The sequence below is a fragment of the Theropithecus gelada genome, chromosome 6, assembly GCF_003255815.1.
Source record: "Theropithecus gelada isolate Dixy chromosome 6, Tgel_1.0, whole genome shotgun sequence".
Classification (NCBI taxonomy): domain Eukaryota; kingdom Metazoa; phylum Chordata; class Mammalia; order Primates; family Cercopithecidae; genus Theropithecus; species Theropithecus gelada.
The window spans coordinates 91,237,564-91,254,780 of NC_037673.1; the positions used below are offsets into that span (position 1 = coordinate 91,237,564).

Below are 17,217 nucleotides of genomic sequence, written 5' to 3' on the forward strand. Positions count from 1 at the left end.
TAGTCTTACTTTCATTTTCAGTGATTGATTCTTCCTGTGTGTGTTCTTAGACAGTTCAGTGGCCTGTGGGGATTTACCTGCTACTAATTCCATCTACTTAGATTATTTGATGCTTGCTTGCTTGCTTTTAGATAGTCTTCTGAATGGAGATATTTTATAGGTATTTTTTAGTTAATATGCTTTTACTTAAATAACAGTGTAACTTTTACATATGTAAGTATGTAAGAGAACACAGAGACAGTACTTGTGTTCTTCTTTAGACTGGATGAGTGTAGACAATAAAAAATACCTACATGTTCCCTTTTTTCTGCATACCACTAACACTGGGTTTCGGTAATGGCTGAAATTTCTTTCCTTTTTCCTCTTTTTTTTTTTTTTTTTTTTTTTTGAGACAGGGTCTCACTCTGTTGCTCCCACTGGAGTGCAGTGGCATGATCACGGCTCACTGAAATCTCTGCCTTCCGGGTTCAAGCAGTTCTCCTGCCTCAGCCTCCCGAGTAGCTGGGATTACAGGCACATACCACCATGCCCAGCTAATTTTTGTAGTTTTAGTAGAGACGGGGCTTTCCCATGTTAGCCAGGCTGGTCTCAAACTCTGTGGCTGAAATTTCTAAAGGGAAAACAGTGGCCATCAGCAGCATACAATGCACATTAGGGTCACCAGGGAGGATTTTAAAACACTGATGCCAGGGGCTTCAGGCTCAGAAATTCTAATTTACTTGATCTGGAGATGAGACCTCCTCTGATGGTATTTTATAAAAGATCCCAGGTATTTATAATACACAGGTGTGGTTGATAGTCACTGGCATAGAGTAATTTTCTTGATCTGGGATCCATTGGCTTCTAAGGGGTTTTTATGCTCTGGCATTGTTATACTGACTTTAATGTTTGTATGCACATTAAATTTTCTGGTGATACAATCCAAAGAATTTATGAGATGGGAAAAGAGGATGTGGCCACAGAGTTAAAAAGCATTCATGCAGAAAGAGAGAAACAGAAATCATAGAGCTCTTCTACACTACACAGCTTTGGGAATTTGAGGAGGAAGAGGAGCAATCAGTGAAGGCATAAAAAGCGCTAGCAAAGGCAGAAAGAATCAGTGGTGTGCTGGAGCTGGCACCAGCTTGTGAGAGCCCAGTTGTGTTTATCATCCCCATTTCCTTGTTCTGTGATGTCATGTTGGTAGCATCACAGAAATGGCAAATGCTACATATCATTTGACTCCCTCCCTCAGGACACACTGTAAGTATTAGGAAGGCCAGGTGGGGAGAAGTTGAAAGGATGCGCAATAGTGCTCAGTGCTGCCAGGCTCAGCTGTAAAGAGCCTGAGAGCTTCTGGACTTGCAGTCTGCCCCTTCCGATTGGATTTGGTTCCAGACTGGCTGCAATTGCCTGATCTCATTGGTTTAATAAGTGTTTATGTGCCTGCCTCATACCCCAATATCCATGAAGGCATCTGGTGAGTGCTGAATACAGGAAGGAAAACATTAGAAGAAATAACTGAGAGCAGATTGAAAAGGATCTTGAATTACCCAGAGAGGTGAAGTGACTTGTCACACTAGTAGTCAATAGCTGAGGTAGAACTGGATCCTAACTATACTGCCCACACTAGGCTTCCTGAATTCTATTTTATGAAATAGGACCTTCTATAAATCATAGGATGGATGTGGGTAATCTCTTGGAATATCATGATCAGATTCGTGCTTTCGAAAACTCACCAACTTTGAGTAATAGGATGGGTTTGATGGGGAAAAGACTGTTAGGGAGCAGGGAGGTTGGATGGGAGGTTGCTGCAGGCCAAGTGAGAGAAGTCCTTGGGGAAAAGGTCAGCTTTTGCTGACCATAGAATAAGAATTTTGTAAGACATAGAGGAAAGGGAGCTGACAGAGTGGGAGAAGTGAAATGAGCTTGGGGAGAGTTTTGAAGTGAACTGGGGAAAGGCAAGGGATGGTGGGGTGATTTTGCTCCAATGACATGAGCTACATGGATGATGTAGCTCCCTTCCTCGGGCTGGTTTTGTAGAGTTGACTCTCAGACATCCCAGTCTGTCCCTGACAAAACATGAGACCTTCTGAATGCATTCTATGGCTGCTGCATGTTCCTCTACCTGATGATAGTCACTGCTGCCCATGATTAGTAAGATTTAATTCACCCTTGGGAAAGACCACATCTACCTTCTTACTCAGGACAAGTAAATAATTTGGATGCTGGACCACTTGTCATGGTAATTCATATTCAGACCATTGCTGTTATCACTAGCTGGCCACCTATTGCAGAGAGGTAGCAGCAGTCCGGGGAGGAAGAGTTCAGATTTTGAGAAATAATTTAGGGGAAGTTAAACTGTTTTTTCTAAATGTAAGTACTGTTTAAATGTTTTAGTATAGTTATAAGGATATATACATAGTAAAGAAAAATTAAAAGAAAGCACTAAAAAAAGGGAATGTTGTATTTAATAAGAGATTTACTTGAGTTACTTCCTCATTTAACAGAAAAATCCAGCATGTACTAATTTGTTTACAGGTGCTTTTCAGTGGGAAGAATTGGAAGAAGATATCAGGAAGAAGTTGAAAGATTCTGGGGATGTTTCAAATGTAATCGAGAAAGTTAAATGCATTTTAAAAACACCAGGAAAGGTAAATTAATTTGTTGTAAGTTAGTTAACTTTGACTCTCTGAATTATAACTCACATACTATGATGAATATAAAATTGAGTCCTTAGAAGAGTCAAATACTATATAAATGTAAATGTTTCCCTTAAGTATATTTTGCCATTTAAATACTGAAAACATAAGCATGGGTTATTTGTATCTTAGATTGTGTGTGTGTGTGTGTGTGTGTGTGTGTGTGTGTGTGTGTCAGGGTCTCACTGTGTTGCCCCGGTGGGAGTGCGGTGACATGATCTTGGCTCACTGCAGCCTCCACCTCCTGGGCTCAAGTGACATCTCCCACCTCAGCCCCACCAGGGGCTGGGACTACAGATATGCGTCACCACACCTGGCTAATTTTTATATTTTTTGTAGAGATGTGGTTTTTCCATGTTGCCCAGGCTAGTCTCAAACTCCTGGGCTCAAGCGATCTGCCCACCATAGCCTCCCAAGGTGCTGGGATTACAGGCATGAGCCACCACACTCGGCCCTATCTTAGACTTTATGTAAGAATTAAAATATGTGTGAGTCATGTCTTTAAAATGCTCGTTTGCGAATTCTGCCTTCTGAAACATTCCCCTGGAGCTCTGGGAACACACCATCTATATCAACAATAAAAGGCTGTTTAATTTGTCCAGCTACGGTTAAGGTTATTAGAGAGGCTGCCTTCTCACTCCTCACAGTTTTAAGTTTCAAATAGTTTCCGAGAGGAAGGCAGTTCTGTATGTCCCTTTTTCAAGTGTTCTGAGAAATCTATTCAATGAGGTGGACAGTTAAGGATTATCTCATCAATTATAGGTTCAAAATTATAAATTACATTCCAGTTTATAAAAACAGACTTTGTATATTGCCATAGACTGGTGCACATTAAAACTCTAGTAACTTGATATTGTATAGTCTGTAAGGGCTTTAAAAAACATTTCAAAACTTTAACACATTACACAGTTTCGCCAGTGTATTCTTTTTTCTGATTTTATGATAAACAAATTGGCTGCAGTATATAAATAAGGTAAGTTATATGCAATGCTTAGCGGAATAAAGATATATATTAACTATAAGAAAAATGATTATTCCTTTAATTTTTTAATACAGATGACTTTTCTGTTTTCTAAAACCTGTTAACATTTTAAAGTTAATGTTTTACAAATATAAAACTGTACTAGCTTTGAGTGAAGATTCTTGATTGTTCTTTAGTTGAGAAATAGTCTTTTTTGCAAACAAAATAACGTGGAATTAAGGAGTAAGTTTTTTTTGTTGTTTTTTTTTTAGTAACACATTGAAGCAGGTATACAGAAGCTGTCCAGTTTTACAAGTATATGGCAGGATGGTAGCTCTTGCAGTCTAATTCAACTAAATAATCCTTTGTAAAAATGTGCACATATGCCTATATTCTCATTTTCAAAACAGTTCATCTAGTTGTCTTGATTAACTTGTTTATGCACCAGTAAAAATGTACATCACATACATTTGTGTTCTCTCAAACTTCTGCCCTCCCATTTTTTTCAAATTCAAAACAATTGATGAGGGAATCTGTTTATAGATTCTCTCCCTCTGTCTCCAGTTCTCTCTCTCATACATTCATGTGTAATATACGTCTATAAAATATTCACATTATGAAAATTCATAACCTTTATATGGCTGACAAGTACAGAAATGTTGACTTTTCTTCTAACCCTGAACCTTTTCTTGAGTCTGATTCGGAACACATTCCTTTGAATACGGAGAATAAAATGAATTCTTGTTGGGGAAAGGGAAGGCTGGGTGATATGATTCCATGGTATTGCGCTGAATTCCCTCTGCACAGGGGGAAAGAAGAGTTCTTTCACCCCTTCTTCTTGTGCTTTCCCGGGGTAAGGGGCTGTCTCATTTACTCAGTACCGCACGGGGATGTAACCCTGAATTGGGACTCGGGGAAATGGTAGATTACAGTTGTGAATCTGCCACAAATCATCTCTGTGGCTTTGAGTGCGTCGGGGCTTCCTATAAAATGAGGAATAAATTGGATGGTTTTTGAAGACTCTGTGAGCTGTCCACTTTGGTGACGCTTTTTGTTTGTTGTTTTTTTGAGACGGAGTCTCGCTCAGTCACCCAGGCTGGAGTGTCGTGGCGTGATCTTGGCTCACTGCAAGCTCTGCCTCCCAGGTTCACGCCATTCTCCTACCTCAGCCTCTTGAGTAGCTGGGAATACAGGCGCCTGCCATCACCATGCCTGGCTAATTTTTTTGTATTTTTAGTAGAGACGGGGTTTCGCTGTGTTAGCCAGAATGGTCTCGATCTCCTGACCTCGTGATCCGCCCGCCTCGGCTTCCCAAAGTGCTGAGATTACAGGCATGAGCCACCGCACCCAGCCGGTGATGCTTTTTGACTGTTACTCTCCTTTACGCGTGGCAGGCACTTGACTCCCATCCCCGAATTCCTTGATGGTATGTTGTGTATAGGATCTTAGAGTGACTGTATAGGACCAGGATTTGTACGATCCTGTTTTGCCTATGGATGCCATTCTGGAATGTTTTCTGCTGTCTTAGGAGGAAGAATATTATCATTTCCCCGCCCCCCACCACCAAATATTTTAAACTTCCCACCATAGTAGATTAATTTAGAGTGAGAAGTAGATGTCATTTATTCTTATTACTGCTAATGTTGTGTGTTTATTTCTTAGGGATAAAGCTTTCAGAGTTCCCTAGCTAGCCGAGCAGAGGATTAGCATTCTGACCAGGGCTGGGGCTCTGAGATTCAGCAGGGGGAATGGGTGGAGACATCAGAATTTAAAATGAATAAAATATGATATTTCAATACAAATCCCAACTAAATCATTCCAAATTAGGGAACAACATAGACTTTAAGCAAGATTGCGGTCCTAATGAATCCTAGTATTTAAAATGACTTATTATTTCATCATCATTTGGGTAACATTACCTGAAAATATTCAGGCTTGTTTTGTTTACCCACTGTAAGTAGAGTAAAATTAAAAGAAAGAGAGAGAGAGAGAAAGGAAGAAAGGAAAAGAAAAGAAATGGGTGGAGGGTATGGAAAGGGAGGCTGGCCCTTGACTACCAGGAGGGTTGGCACAAAGGGAATGCCTGAAGACCACAGAAAGGATAAAGCACTGAAGCCTGAGTTAGACAGAGGGGCTGCTCCCAGAGCCACCAGCTCCAGCCAGGTGCATCAGGACAGACGAGTTATCAAGGGAGAGGGTCTCAGGAATGCCAGATCAGAAACCCAGGAAGGTCTTTGTAGGTTCTAGTGGGCTCTGCTGTGAGTAGGAAGGACAATTAGGATTATAAGATTGGACATGAAGATGGAGGTGAACCAGCTGGGCCTGGTGGCTCACACCTGTAATCCTAGCATTTTGGGAGACCGAGGCAGGCACATTGCCTGAGGTTAGGAGTTTGAGACCAGCCTGGGAAACATGGAAAAACCCTGTCTCTACAAAAAATTAGCTGGACGTGGTGGTGCACACTTGTAGTCCCAGCTTCTCGGGAGGCTGAGGCATGAGAAGCACTTGAGCCTGGGAGGTGGAGGTTGCAGTGAGCCAAGATCACGCCATTGCACTCTAGCCTGGACCACAGAGCAAGACTCCATCTCAAAAAAGATGGCGATGAACCAACTCTTCACTCTCGGTTATTTTTAAAATGTTCACTGCTTTAAGAGAAAGTGTTAAGCTAGTAAGCAGAAGAAGGATGTAGTGTGATAAGGGAAAGATGTATTTTTCTTTTTTTTTTTTTTCCTGGAGACAGGGTCTCACTCTGTCGCCCAGGCTGGAGTGCAGTGGCATAATCTCAGCTCACTACAGCCTCCACCTTCCGGGTTCAAGTGATTCTACTGCCTCAGCCACCCGAGTAGCTGTTATTACAGGCACGCACCACTACGTCCAGCTAATTTTTGTATTTTCAGTAGAAACGGGGTTTCGCTACATTGGCTAGGCTCATCTCAAACTCCAGACGTCAAGTGCCCACCTTGGCCTCCAAAGTGCTGGGATTATAGGCGTGAGCCACTGCGCCTGGCCAAAGAATGTATTTTTCTTTTTTTTTTTTTTTGAGACGGAGTCTTGCTCTGTCGCCCAGGCTGAAGTGCAGTGGCCGGATCTCAGCTCACTGCAAGCTCCGCCTCCCGGATTCTCGCCATTCTCCTGCCTTAGCCTCCCAAGTAGCTGGGACTACAGGCACCCGCCACCTCCCCTGGCTAGTTTTTTTGTATTTTTTTAGTAGAGACGGGGTTTCACTGTGTTAGCCAGGATGGTCTCGATCTCCTGACCTCATGATCCATCCGTCTCGGCCTCCCAAAGTGCTGGGATTACAGGCTTGAGCCACTGTGCCCGGCCTAAGAATGTATTTTTCTTAATTACAAATCAAGTACTATCCTAATGAACAAATTAGGTTGTACGTGTAAACATATTTTAGTTGTAGGCATTTGTGTGGGGTTGGACTACTGTTGTCTGTTTCCTGACAAAGACTCATAGGGGTTTTAGGACCTTGCAGCTTCTCAGCCATGGAGCTGAGTTTTCTCTTAGGCAATTCGTTTACTGCTGTGAATGCTGAAGAGAGCAGTGTTGTTCACTGAGAGGCAGCCCATATCGTTCTTGAAGGTAAGTTCCTTTGAAACCTATGATCAGAGATGCCATAGAGTATTTCTTTTGAGATTTAGCATAATTTTCCAAATTCTTAGCCTAGCCTGTATGTTATCAAAGCATATTAAACACCTTCCCCCTGTATTTTTGTTTTCTCTGATAGATTAATTGCCTAAGGAATTGCAAAACCTATCAAGCCAGAAAACCTCTGTGGTTTTATAACACTTCACTCAAGTTTTTCCTTAATAAGCCGATGCTTGCCGATGTTGTCTTCGAAATTCAAGGTATGGATGAACTTTTACAAAGTTTATGATTCATTTTTATTTCTTGTTTCTTTCCTTGCTGTCTACTTCAGATTGGAATGTTTGTTGTGAAGGAATGATTATTCCCTATTATTCCCTATTGAGGGATGTAGATTAATGCTACCTTAATGTCAACAAAATCTTACGGGTGAATAGGAAGTATTTTATTAAAATGAGAAGAGAAATTTATATTTCCCTTAGTATTTTTTTCCTTTGCCATATGCTTCATCAACTTTTAGGGCCTAGCAAGGGATGGGATGATCTGTAATATTTTATTATATATTTTTGTGTGTATTTCTTTAAGATCCTAGTGTTTGCTGCATCTGGAGCTAATCCCCTTAAAATTATATTATATCTAGCTTATTTTATCCAGTTCTCTTCCTTTTTATTTGAAAAAAGGAATTGACCGTTATTTTATTCAGTTGTCTTCTGTTTCTTTTGAGAAAAAGGATTGAGGGTTATGCCTGGCCCACCTCAGGCACCCATAGATATTGCTACATTTATTCCTCACAGCACTTTGAGAATTTTATCACCAGAGCAACTGAGAGCTGCTGCTTATCTCTCTAAGAAAGTAAGACTACCTAATTTTAATGAAGATGGGTTGTTTGAGTGCCCATTATTGATTACTTGCTTGGATAATTTTGTCACTTTAGTAGATTAAGATCTAAAGAATGTGGTGGGAGCTGCCAGCACACAAGGTGCCAACGGGCAGGGGAGAGGCAGAGGGAGGGGATGTGGGCTTATCGCCATGTGCGTCTTGCATTCTGTCCCTCACTGGCCGCTGACCTGCCTGACTGCACAAGCTCTGCTGCTGCCCCACAGAAATACTTGGATTACCCAGTCTTTCCGCACATGAGACCAGTGTCAGAATACTGGGCTCCTCATCTCATTTGGGCTTATGCCAAAGATGTAAAATTTGGTGCAGGTGCCTGAGCCTTAATGCTTCAAAGTGTCAACCTTTTAGTCAAAGCCATAGCTGCTACAGTGGGGCCGAAGGGAAGAACTGTGATTATTGAACAAAGCTAGGGAAGTCCCAGAGTAACAAAAGATGGTGTGACTGTTGCAAAGTCAATTGGCTTAAAGGATAAATATAAAAATATTGGAGCTAAGCTTGTTGCCAGTAACACTAAGATGTTGCCAATAACACAAATGAAGAGGCTGGGGGTGGCACCACCACTGCTACTGTACTCGCACACCCTATGGTCAAGAAAGGTTTTGAGAAGATTAGCAGAGGTGCTAATCCAGTGAAAATCAGAAAAGGTATGATGTTAGCTATTGATGCTCTAATTGCTGAACTTAAGAAGCAGCCTAACTCCAGCCTGGGTGACAGAGCGAGACTCCATCTCAAAAAAATAAAAAGCAGTCTAAACCTGTGACAACCCTTGAAGAAATTATTCAGGTTGCTACAATTTCTGCAAATAGAGACAAAAAAAGTCAGCAACATCATTTCTGAAGCAATGAAAGGGGTTGGAAGAAAGGCTGTCATTACAGTAAAGGATGGAAAAACACTGAATGGTGCATTAGAATCACCATATCTAATTTTTGCATACCTATTAATACATCGAAATTTTTGCATACTTTATTAATACATTGAATAATTAGGCTAAATTTTCACATAACTTATTAATACATCAAAAGGTCAGAAACATGAATTCAAGGATGCCTATGTTCCGCTGAGTGAAACAGAAATGTCTAGTACCCAGTCTGTTGTACCTACTCTTGAAATTGCCAGTGCTCGCTATAAGCCTTTGGTTGTCATTGCTGAAGATGTTGATGGAGAAGCTCTACAAACTTTCCTTTTGAATAGGCTGAAAGTTGATCTTCAGGTTATAGCAGTGAAAGCTCCAGGTTTGTTGACAATAGAAAGAACCAGCTTAAAAATATGGCTCTTGCTGCTGGTAGTGCAGTGTTTGCAGAAGAGGGGTTGGCCTCATAACACAGGAAAAGTTGGAGAGGTCATTGTGACCAAAGGTGACGCTGTGCTCTTTAAAGGAAATGGTGACAAGTCTTGAATTGAAAATTATATTCAAGAAATCAGTGAGCAGTTAGATATCACAGCTAGTGAATATGAAAAGGGAAAACTGAATGAATGGCAAAACTTTAAAATGGAGTAGCTGTGCTGAAGGTTGTTGTGGCAAGTGATGTCAAAATGAATGAAAAGAAAGAGTTACAGATGCCCTTAATGCTATAAGAGCTGCTATTGAAGAAAACATCATTCTGGGATGGGGTTGTGCCTTGCTTCAGTGCATTCCAGCCTTGGACTCATTAACTCCAACTAATAAAAATAAAAAATTGGTATAGAAATTATTAAAAGAATACTCAACATTCTGGCAGTGACCACTGCTAAGAATGCAGGTGTTGAAGGATCTTTGGTAGTTGAAGCAATTGTGCAGCGTTCCTCAGAAGTTGGTTATGGAGCTATGGTTGGGGATTTTGTGAATATGGTGGAAAAGAAATCATTGACCCAACAAAGGATGCGAGAACTGCTTTATTAGATGCTGCTGGGGTGCCTTCTCCATTAATTACAGCAGAAGTTGTAGTCACAGAAATTCCTAAAGAAGAGAAGGACCCTGGAATGGGTGCTGTAGGTGGGATGGGAGGTGGCATTTCTGATTCCTAGAATAGAGCTTAACCTTTATTCATGAACTTGTGATAGGAAGCTCAAGGCAGTATTTCTCACCAGTAACTGAAGAAAAGGCTGAGTGATGTTTTTAAAAAGTCACTATAACCATCAGTTACTGGTTTATGTTTTAAATCACTATAACCATCAGTTACTGATTTCAACTGACAATAAATAGCAGTTTACTGCTGTCATTGTCCATGCCTACAAATAATTATTTTGTACTTTTGGATAAAAACACATTTTATATTCCTGATACTGGGTGAAAGAGCCGCGTACCAATGTACTGCTTTCAGCTTAAATCACTGAGACATTTTTACTACTATGCTGTTAAAATCAGGATTTTAGTGCTTGCTAACAACAGATGAGAAGTTAAGAAGCAGCTTTTCTGTGGAGAGTAAGAATAATTGTGTACAAAGTAGAGGAATACCCAATTATGTGACAACCTTTATGTAATACAAATTTGTTTAAAGTTAAAACAGAATGAATTGTTAGATACCTTCAGTTATGCAAGAAAGATTGAATTCCACTATATTCACAGGATCCCCAACCATAGCTCATAACCAGCTTCTGAGGAACGCTGCGCAATTGCCTCAGCTACCAAAGATCCTTCAACACCTGCATTCTTAGCAGTGGTCACTGCCAGAATGTTGAGTATTCTTTTAATAATTTCTATACCAATTTTTTATTTTTATTAGTTGGAGTTAATGAGTCCAAGGCTGGAATGCACTACTGTTTTCCAATGAAAATCTAAGTAGAACTTTAGATGGGCAATTACTAAAAGGAAGATATAATCTAATTTAATGGTAGAATTGTGTAGCAGCTAACAATAGTCATTTACTTTTAAAAATATTTCCTCAGAAAGATGCATATTACTTGTAACTTTGGTCATCTGCCAAGACAGGGAAATGGAAACTTTCCAATGTACCTTCCGACAAGCCACGGCCAGCCCCGTGTGCAGTGTGAGCCTGGGACCCTGAAAGTAGGGCAGCGAGAGTGACCTTGAGATACAGAAAAACGACTGGGAAAAAAGCTAACAAGAGGACACAGACTTTATATCATGCTTTCGTCATTTTAGACCTAAAACTGGTTCTAAGCCCCTCATGTGATCACACCTTCATTTATTTGTTGCCTAAATAAAGATCCAAACTTTCTATCTAGAGACAGCTTTCATAAATTACTCATTATAGGTAGGGCACTCCTAGTCAGGGATAAAGCTCCTGGTGATTACAGAATTCTCTTATTAGCTTCTAGGAGAAAACTCTCTGTTGATGAAGACATTTACTAAAAGTGTTTGATATGCTCTATCCATACCAGAGAAACACAGGAATAGATCATTTTGTACAAATCATCTAAGAAGCTTCTCATTTCAACAGAAAAGACTACATCCATTGTTAAGAAGAAATATGATTAGTAAATTAAAAAGTATTTCCATCTTTCTAAAATTAGCTTTTTAAAAAAGTCTAGTTTATGGAGATTGAATCAGTTTCTGCATTCTGAAAGAAGGAGAATGATGCTGCTGGAGATGGCTGAATGCTGTCTTCCAGATGACTTCCTGGGGGGCACTGGGGTCACCCGTGATTTAGGGTTGACTGTGAGCAGACTCCGCAAGATGGAGATAAGGTGGGGGCAAACCATTCCAGTGACCATTATAGCAACCTAGGGCACTGCTTTTCACAACCGGAAAAAGAATTAGTAATCTGAAGGTTATATGGTGAACATATGAGAGTAGTGTCTAGTGGTGTTTGATCCGGGGCTTGGTGAGTTCTGGTAGATGTCTTCTGTCCTATAACATAGTGTTTGTATTAATCAGACCAAGCATCTCTGATCTTCCTGGATGTTCTAGCTACTGGTTCTATGGCCAGGGCTGACCAATCTCTTAGCATTTGCACAATATTTGATACAAATTAAGTACAGCGTACTCGATTAGGTATTTACTTCCTAAGTCCTGAGTATGTTTTAGTCCTTTGCTATATTTTTTTTTTTAACCTAGGTCCTCTTGATTGGAGTTTCGGATGTTCCCAAACCCCTCAGTCATCCCCTAAGACTCTGGAATTTTGGGTTATTCTCTAAATGACTAATCTCTGTCTTTGTGTGTGTGCTTTAGAAGTTTAACTATGAGAAGGAAGCCATAATTCCTGATCACAGGAGGAAACTTAAAATTTCCACTAATAAAGGATCTATGTTATTATGTTGCTGTGTCTCCTACAGTCCCTAGAACTGTGACTCGCCTTTAATAAATGGCTATTGATAGTAAGATTAATGGTCCTGAACTTGGGAATCCACCACCGAAGCATAAATGCGCTTGAAGAAGACTTTGCATTGTAATAAACTTGTGAAAGGAAAGAGGATCCATCTCTTTGCCAGGGACGTTCATTTTGCAGCACAGTTTGAGAGCAATCTTTTTCAAGTAAATTGAATATGAATGCCTGTCCCCATCATACATTAATGAATTAGGGATTGTCTCCCATCCCCACCTTTTCTCTTTTGCTGTGTTATAAAATAGTTACCAAATGTGCTTGTAATTTGCATAGAAGGCATTGGCATCAAACATGATGTCAGCGTAACTCACTGAAAAGATTTTCGAAAGGAATATGGAACACATGAAAATATATGTCATATTAAAAACAAGAGATAAGCAGTGATGTGGTGAACCCTTGCTCCTCCTAATCTTGTGCTTTTCTTCCATGATTCTACCTACTGCAGGCACCTGCTCCCCTTTCACCGTTCATGCAGGGGCTGGGGTCAGGAGGGCTGGCTGGATGATGATGTGCAGCGATTGCTGTGGTGCTCTTTATTGCTTCCCTAACTCTGAAACCAAGTCTTCTTAGGAGTTGGAAGCAGGGAACAGCAGGAATGGTGGAGGCAGGATCTGGCAGCAGCTTCTCTAAAGTCAGCTGTAGGCGAGGCACACCAGCTCCTGAGAACTGGGGTGGGGAGGGGAGCTGTAGACAGCAGCAGCAGTGTTGTTTCCTCAGGATGGGCCCCAATTCCAGCCTTGGCTTTGCGTCCTAACCAGTGTGTCTATGGGCAAGTCACCTGACATTTCTTGTCTTCAAGTCTCGTTTGTGAAGTGAAGAGGGTGACGAACCATACAGATTCTAAAAGGTTCTTTTTAGTTGTGTAACTAATAGCCATCCTTCTTTGATTCTCCTTGCACTACTTGCAGGGTAGCAGTGAGAAAACTAAGAAGAAATTTTGAGTTAGAAGTTGGGTGAATTCCTGCTCCTTTCATAGTTAAAATATGTGACCACCAGCCCGTTGAATGGAATGGAGTGTGTTTGAATTCTCCTCCCTGTGGTCACTCTGGCAGCAGGCTCAGCTTACTAGGGCCATTTCTCTAATATACTTTTGGAATTCTTCCAAAATGTATAGGGAGAAGTAGAAAAACCAGAGGCGTTCTGAGTGAAGAAAGAAGCAGATGACTCAGCAAATCACCAATCTCCTTCATTTCCTTGAACAGCAGATAGTTGAATTTCATAAAGAAACTTTAATTTTTTTCTGATTATGAAAGTCTTATATGATTGTTTTAACCAAGTGTGCAGAGAATGATCGTACTTATAGACAATGTCTGTTTTGTTCATAAGTGAATTAAAAAGGTCGGGAAAGATATATTCCATATTGTGAACAGTGGTCATGTTTAGAAACTGAAATGGGCATGGTGATTAGAAAAATGTTATAAGTGCTTATTGTAGGACAGTCAGATAATATATAAAGGTGCAAAAAGTAAAAAATAAAAATCACCCATAATCCTATGCCTCAATAACAATCCCAGTTTGATTCTGGCAAAATTCCCTCAAGTCAGTTTTCCTCTGCTTAGAAAAAAAGGGCTGGGAAAATAGATACTACTGTCTACCCAATTGTGTGTCTTTTATTTTTGAACTTATGTCTTAAGCATTTTATGCTGGATTAAAAATTGCTTGTTAACATTTTTAATATAGGTATAAATTTTAACTATTTTAACTATAGGTGTAAATTTAGGTATCTCCTTTATTTTCACTATTAGAAATAAGAGCTGCATTGAAGATTTAATGTAAATATCTCACTCTGAAATTGGGATTATGTCGTTAGAATAGATTCCTTGTCAAAGAATAGGAACATCTGTAAGACATCATAAATGCTATGAAATTGTATATGTCCAGAATACTAATTTACATTCTAATGTAAATTCTGTACTAATTTACATTCCCATTGGCAGTGTGTGAAAGCACTTGTTTTCATACAAACAAATCCTTGTCAGCATGAAGTGTGCTTACATCTTAATTTTTCTTGCAAATTTGATACAACTGTGTGTTTTTAATATTCTACTCTAGAATCAAGAAGTTCAGACTGTGCAAATCAAAATCCAAATCTCCTCTGATCCATTGGATCTTTTAGTATTGAGACATTTGTATTACATATATATGATAGCATTGACTCTGGCAGCAACTCTACTAGAGATTATATATGTAAATCTCAAGTCTTGAAACAGTGTTGTATTTTGGTATTGGTATTCACAACCCTACTTGCCACATGATGGTGGAGCAGAGATTTGCACCTTAACTCAAAGGCGAGCATGAGAGTGCTTAAAACACCTGGTTAGTGCACCTAGAAAAATTAGATTGATTTCAGAATGGCACAGTCATAACTGCTGCTTTATTTAAAGTCAAATTGCATTCTCTCATGTATCCTATTTTACATTCTTGTCATTACCTGAAAATTTATAAAGGTTGAGTACCCTTAATCTAAAACCCTAAAATCCAAAATATCCTAAAATCCAAGATTTTTTGAGTGCTGATGTGTGCTCAAAGAAAATGCTCATTGGAGCATTTTGGATTTTGGATTTTTTGGATTAGAGATGCTAAACTATTAAGGAGATTAGAAATGCTAAACTATTAAGAATGTGTGTATATATATATGTACTATTAAACATTCTTAATATATATATACACACACATATATATTTATCAAATTTTCCAAAATCTAAAATAAAATGGAAGCGTTGAAACATCTCTGGTCCCAAGCATTTCAGATAAGGGATACTCAACCTATGCCAGGCCTGAAGGTTTGCTTTGTAGATCATGTTAATGCCTCTCAGTGTGACAGCCTTTGGGCTCTATGGTTTTGAATTGTAGTTAAATTATTAACAGACAGCTAAATTTTAATGTCACTCTGAAAAATGAATGTCTAATTTTGGGGGCTATAAATAGGAATAGCAATTGGAAGTGTGAAAGTACTTCTAACTTTATCAGTGATGTGTAATTCAAATGTTTTACACCAAACCAAAAAAAAAAATTGGAAAGGAAAATATTTTTATGTTTTAAATTTATTTATGTCGAACTTAAGACAGACCCTGAAAGTAAGGATTGGGTAACCAGTCTCAAATCTTAATTATAAACTTTGTTTTAAGTTACAGTGCAGTCTTCAGATAAATTTACAATTTTTTTTTTTTGCTATACACTTTACTTAAAATATTTATGATGCAAAATACACACTTCAAAAGATTCATAGTTGTGAAATAATTCACACTGGAATGTAACTTTGATATCAATACAAATTTATGTGAAGTAATTGGAATAATAATTTAAAAATTAGATGAGTATCCATTTAAATGTAATGTTTTGGCTGGGCATGGTGACTCATGGCTGTAATCCCAGCACTTTTGGAGGCCAAGGTGGGCAGATCACCTGAGGTCGGGAGTTCAAGACCAGCCTGGCCAACGTGGTGAAACCCCATCTCTAATAAAAATACAAAAATCAGCCGGGCAAGGCAGCACATGCCTATAATCCCAGTTACCCGGAAGGCTGAGACACAAGAATCGCTTGAACCCGGGAAGCAGAGGAAGCTGTGAGCTAAGGTCACACCACTGTACTCTAGCCAGAAGACAGTGAGACTCTGTCTCAAAAAGTAAAATTTTTTAAAAATGTAATTTATTTTATAATTATATTTTGTAATTATTTCACACAATAATCATCTGAAGTCACACGTATTAAGTTTTTGGCTTCTTTACTCCACTTTTGAGCATGAATATTAATCTCATGAGAGGTTTAAGGAAAACTAAATAAGAATGGAATCTATGGAACAATTTACACCAGAACTGATATACTGAGGGACCTTGAGGTGGTGGTAGTGCCATGGGTCAGAAAGACCTGGTTAAGATCTTTGCTTGGATGCATACTTACTATGTAGGTTTGACTATGTTACTTTACATTTCTGCCTTTTTTTTTTTTTTGCCTATAAAATAGGGATACTAATTTCTACCTTGTGGCGTGGTCATGGGGGTTGAGATAGTGCATACAAAGGACAAGCAGAGGCTTCACCTGCGAACTCCACTCCCCTTCACCTGCAATGGCAGCTAGTTTAGTACTGGTGGATCGCTGTACTTTTTCCTGCTGAACCCACGTTCCGCAGCCAGTCTTTCTTTTAAAGTGTCCCAGGCCTTCCCCAAAAACTGGCTGAAATTAGCCTACGATAGAAAGTGGGATACCATCCCTCTAATAGGTGATCATCAAATATATATATTTTCTTTACCACTCCCAACTTATTGTTTTGGCATGTGAAGAAAAAAAAAAAAAAACAGTTACTATAGCAGTTCTAAAGTCAGTATTGGTAAATATTTAGAGAGGTACGGATGTCCTTTTGACATGAGTCTGTGTCACATGAAGAGTTCTTTAGAAAATTACATTCCTTCCCCATTTACTCAGCTAGTATATATTCTGAATCTCCCTTGAGCTAGATAGGTATCCTTTTTTAGCAATAAAACCAAAAACAGTTCTAAAAATTTCACTTTTGAAACCTGGAAAGTAGTATGAAGAAAGTGTGACAAATGTAGTATTTTATTTTAGTAAACAGTGGAAACAAAGATTTTTTATAATCTCTGTAAAGTGACTAGAAAACTTGAGCTTTTCATTTTTATTTCACTCTTGTTGTTCTTTTCCTTAGAAAAAAATTCTTAAAATTGTAACATCAAATGAATACTACAAAGAGAAGATAGTTTGGCCTTGACAGGTTAAAGGAACATGATTATCTTTTAACTAGAAAATGCTGTCTTCCATTTCCTTAAGTAATTTCTTTACCTGTATCCTATTGCCAGTTAGTACATAA

At 39.2% G+C, this 17,217-nt stretch overlaps 1 protein-coding gene across 2 annotated transcripts in view; it reads left to right on the top strand.

Moving 5' to 3' along the window:
• The window catches only part of RHOBTB3 (Rho related BTB domain containing 3), an 87,906-nt gene that overhangs the window by 51,838 nt on the left and 18,851 nt on the right, over positions 1 to 17,217 (top strand). For both annotated transcript variants that reach the window (XM_025387002.1, XM_025387003.1), the window contains exons 7-8: positions 2,521 to 2,633; positions 7,376 to 7,496. In XM_025387002.1, coding sequence (XP_025242787.1) covers positions 2,521 to 2,633; positions 7,376 to 7,496 — 234 coding nt within the window. The remainder of the gene's footprint in view (positions 1 to 2,520; positions 2,634 to 7,375; positions 7,497 to 17,217) is intronic.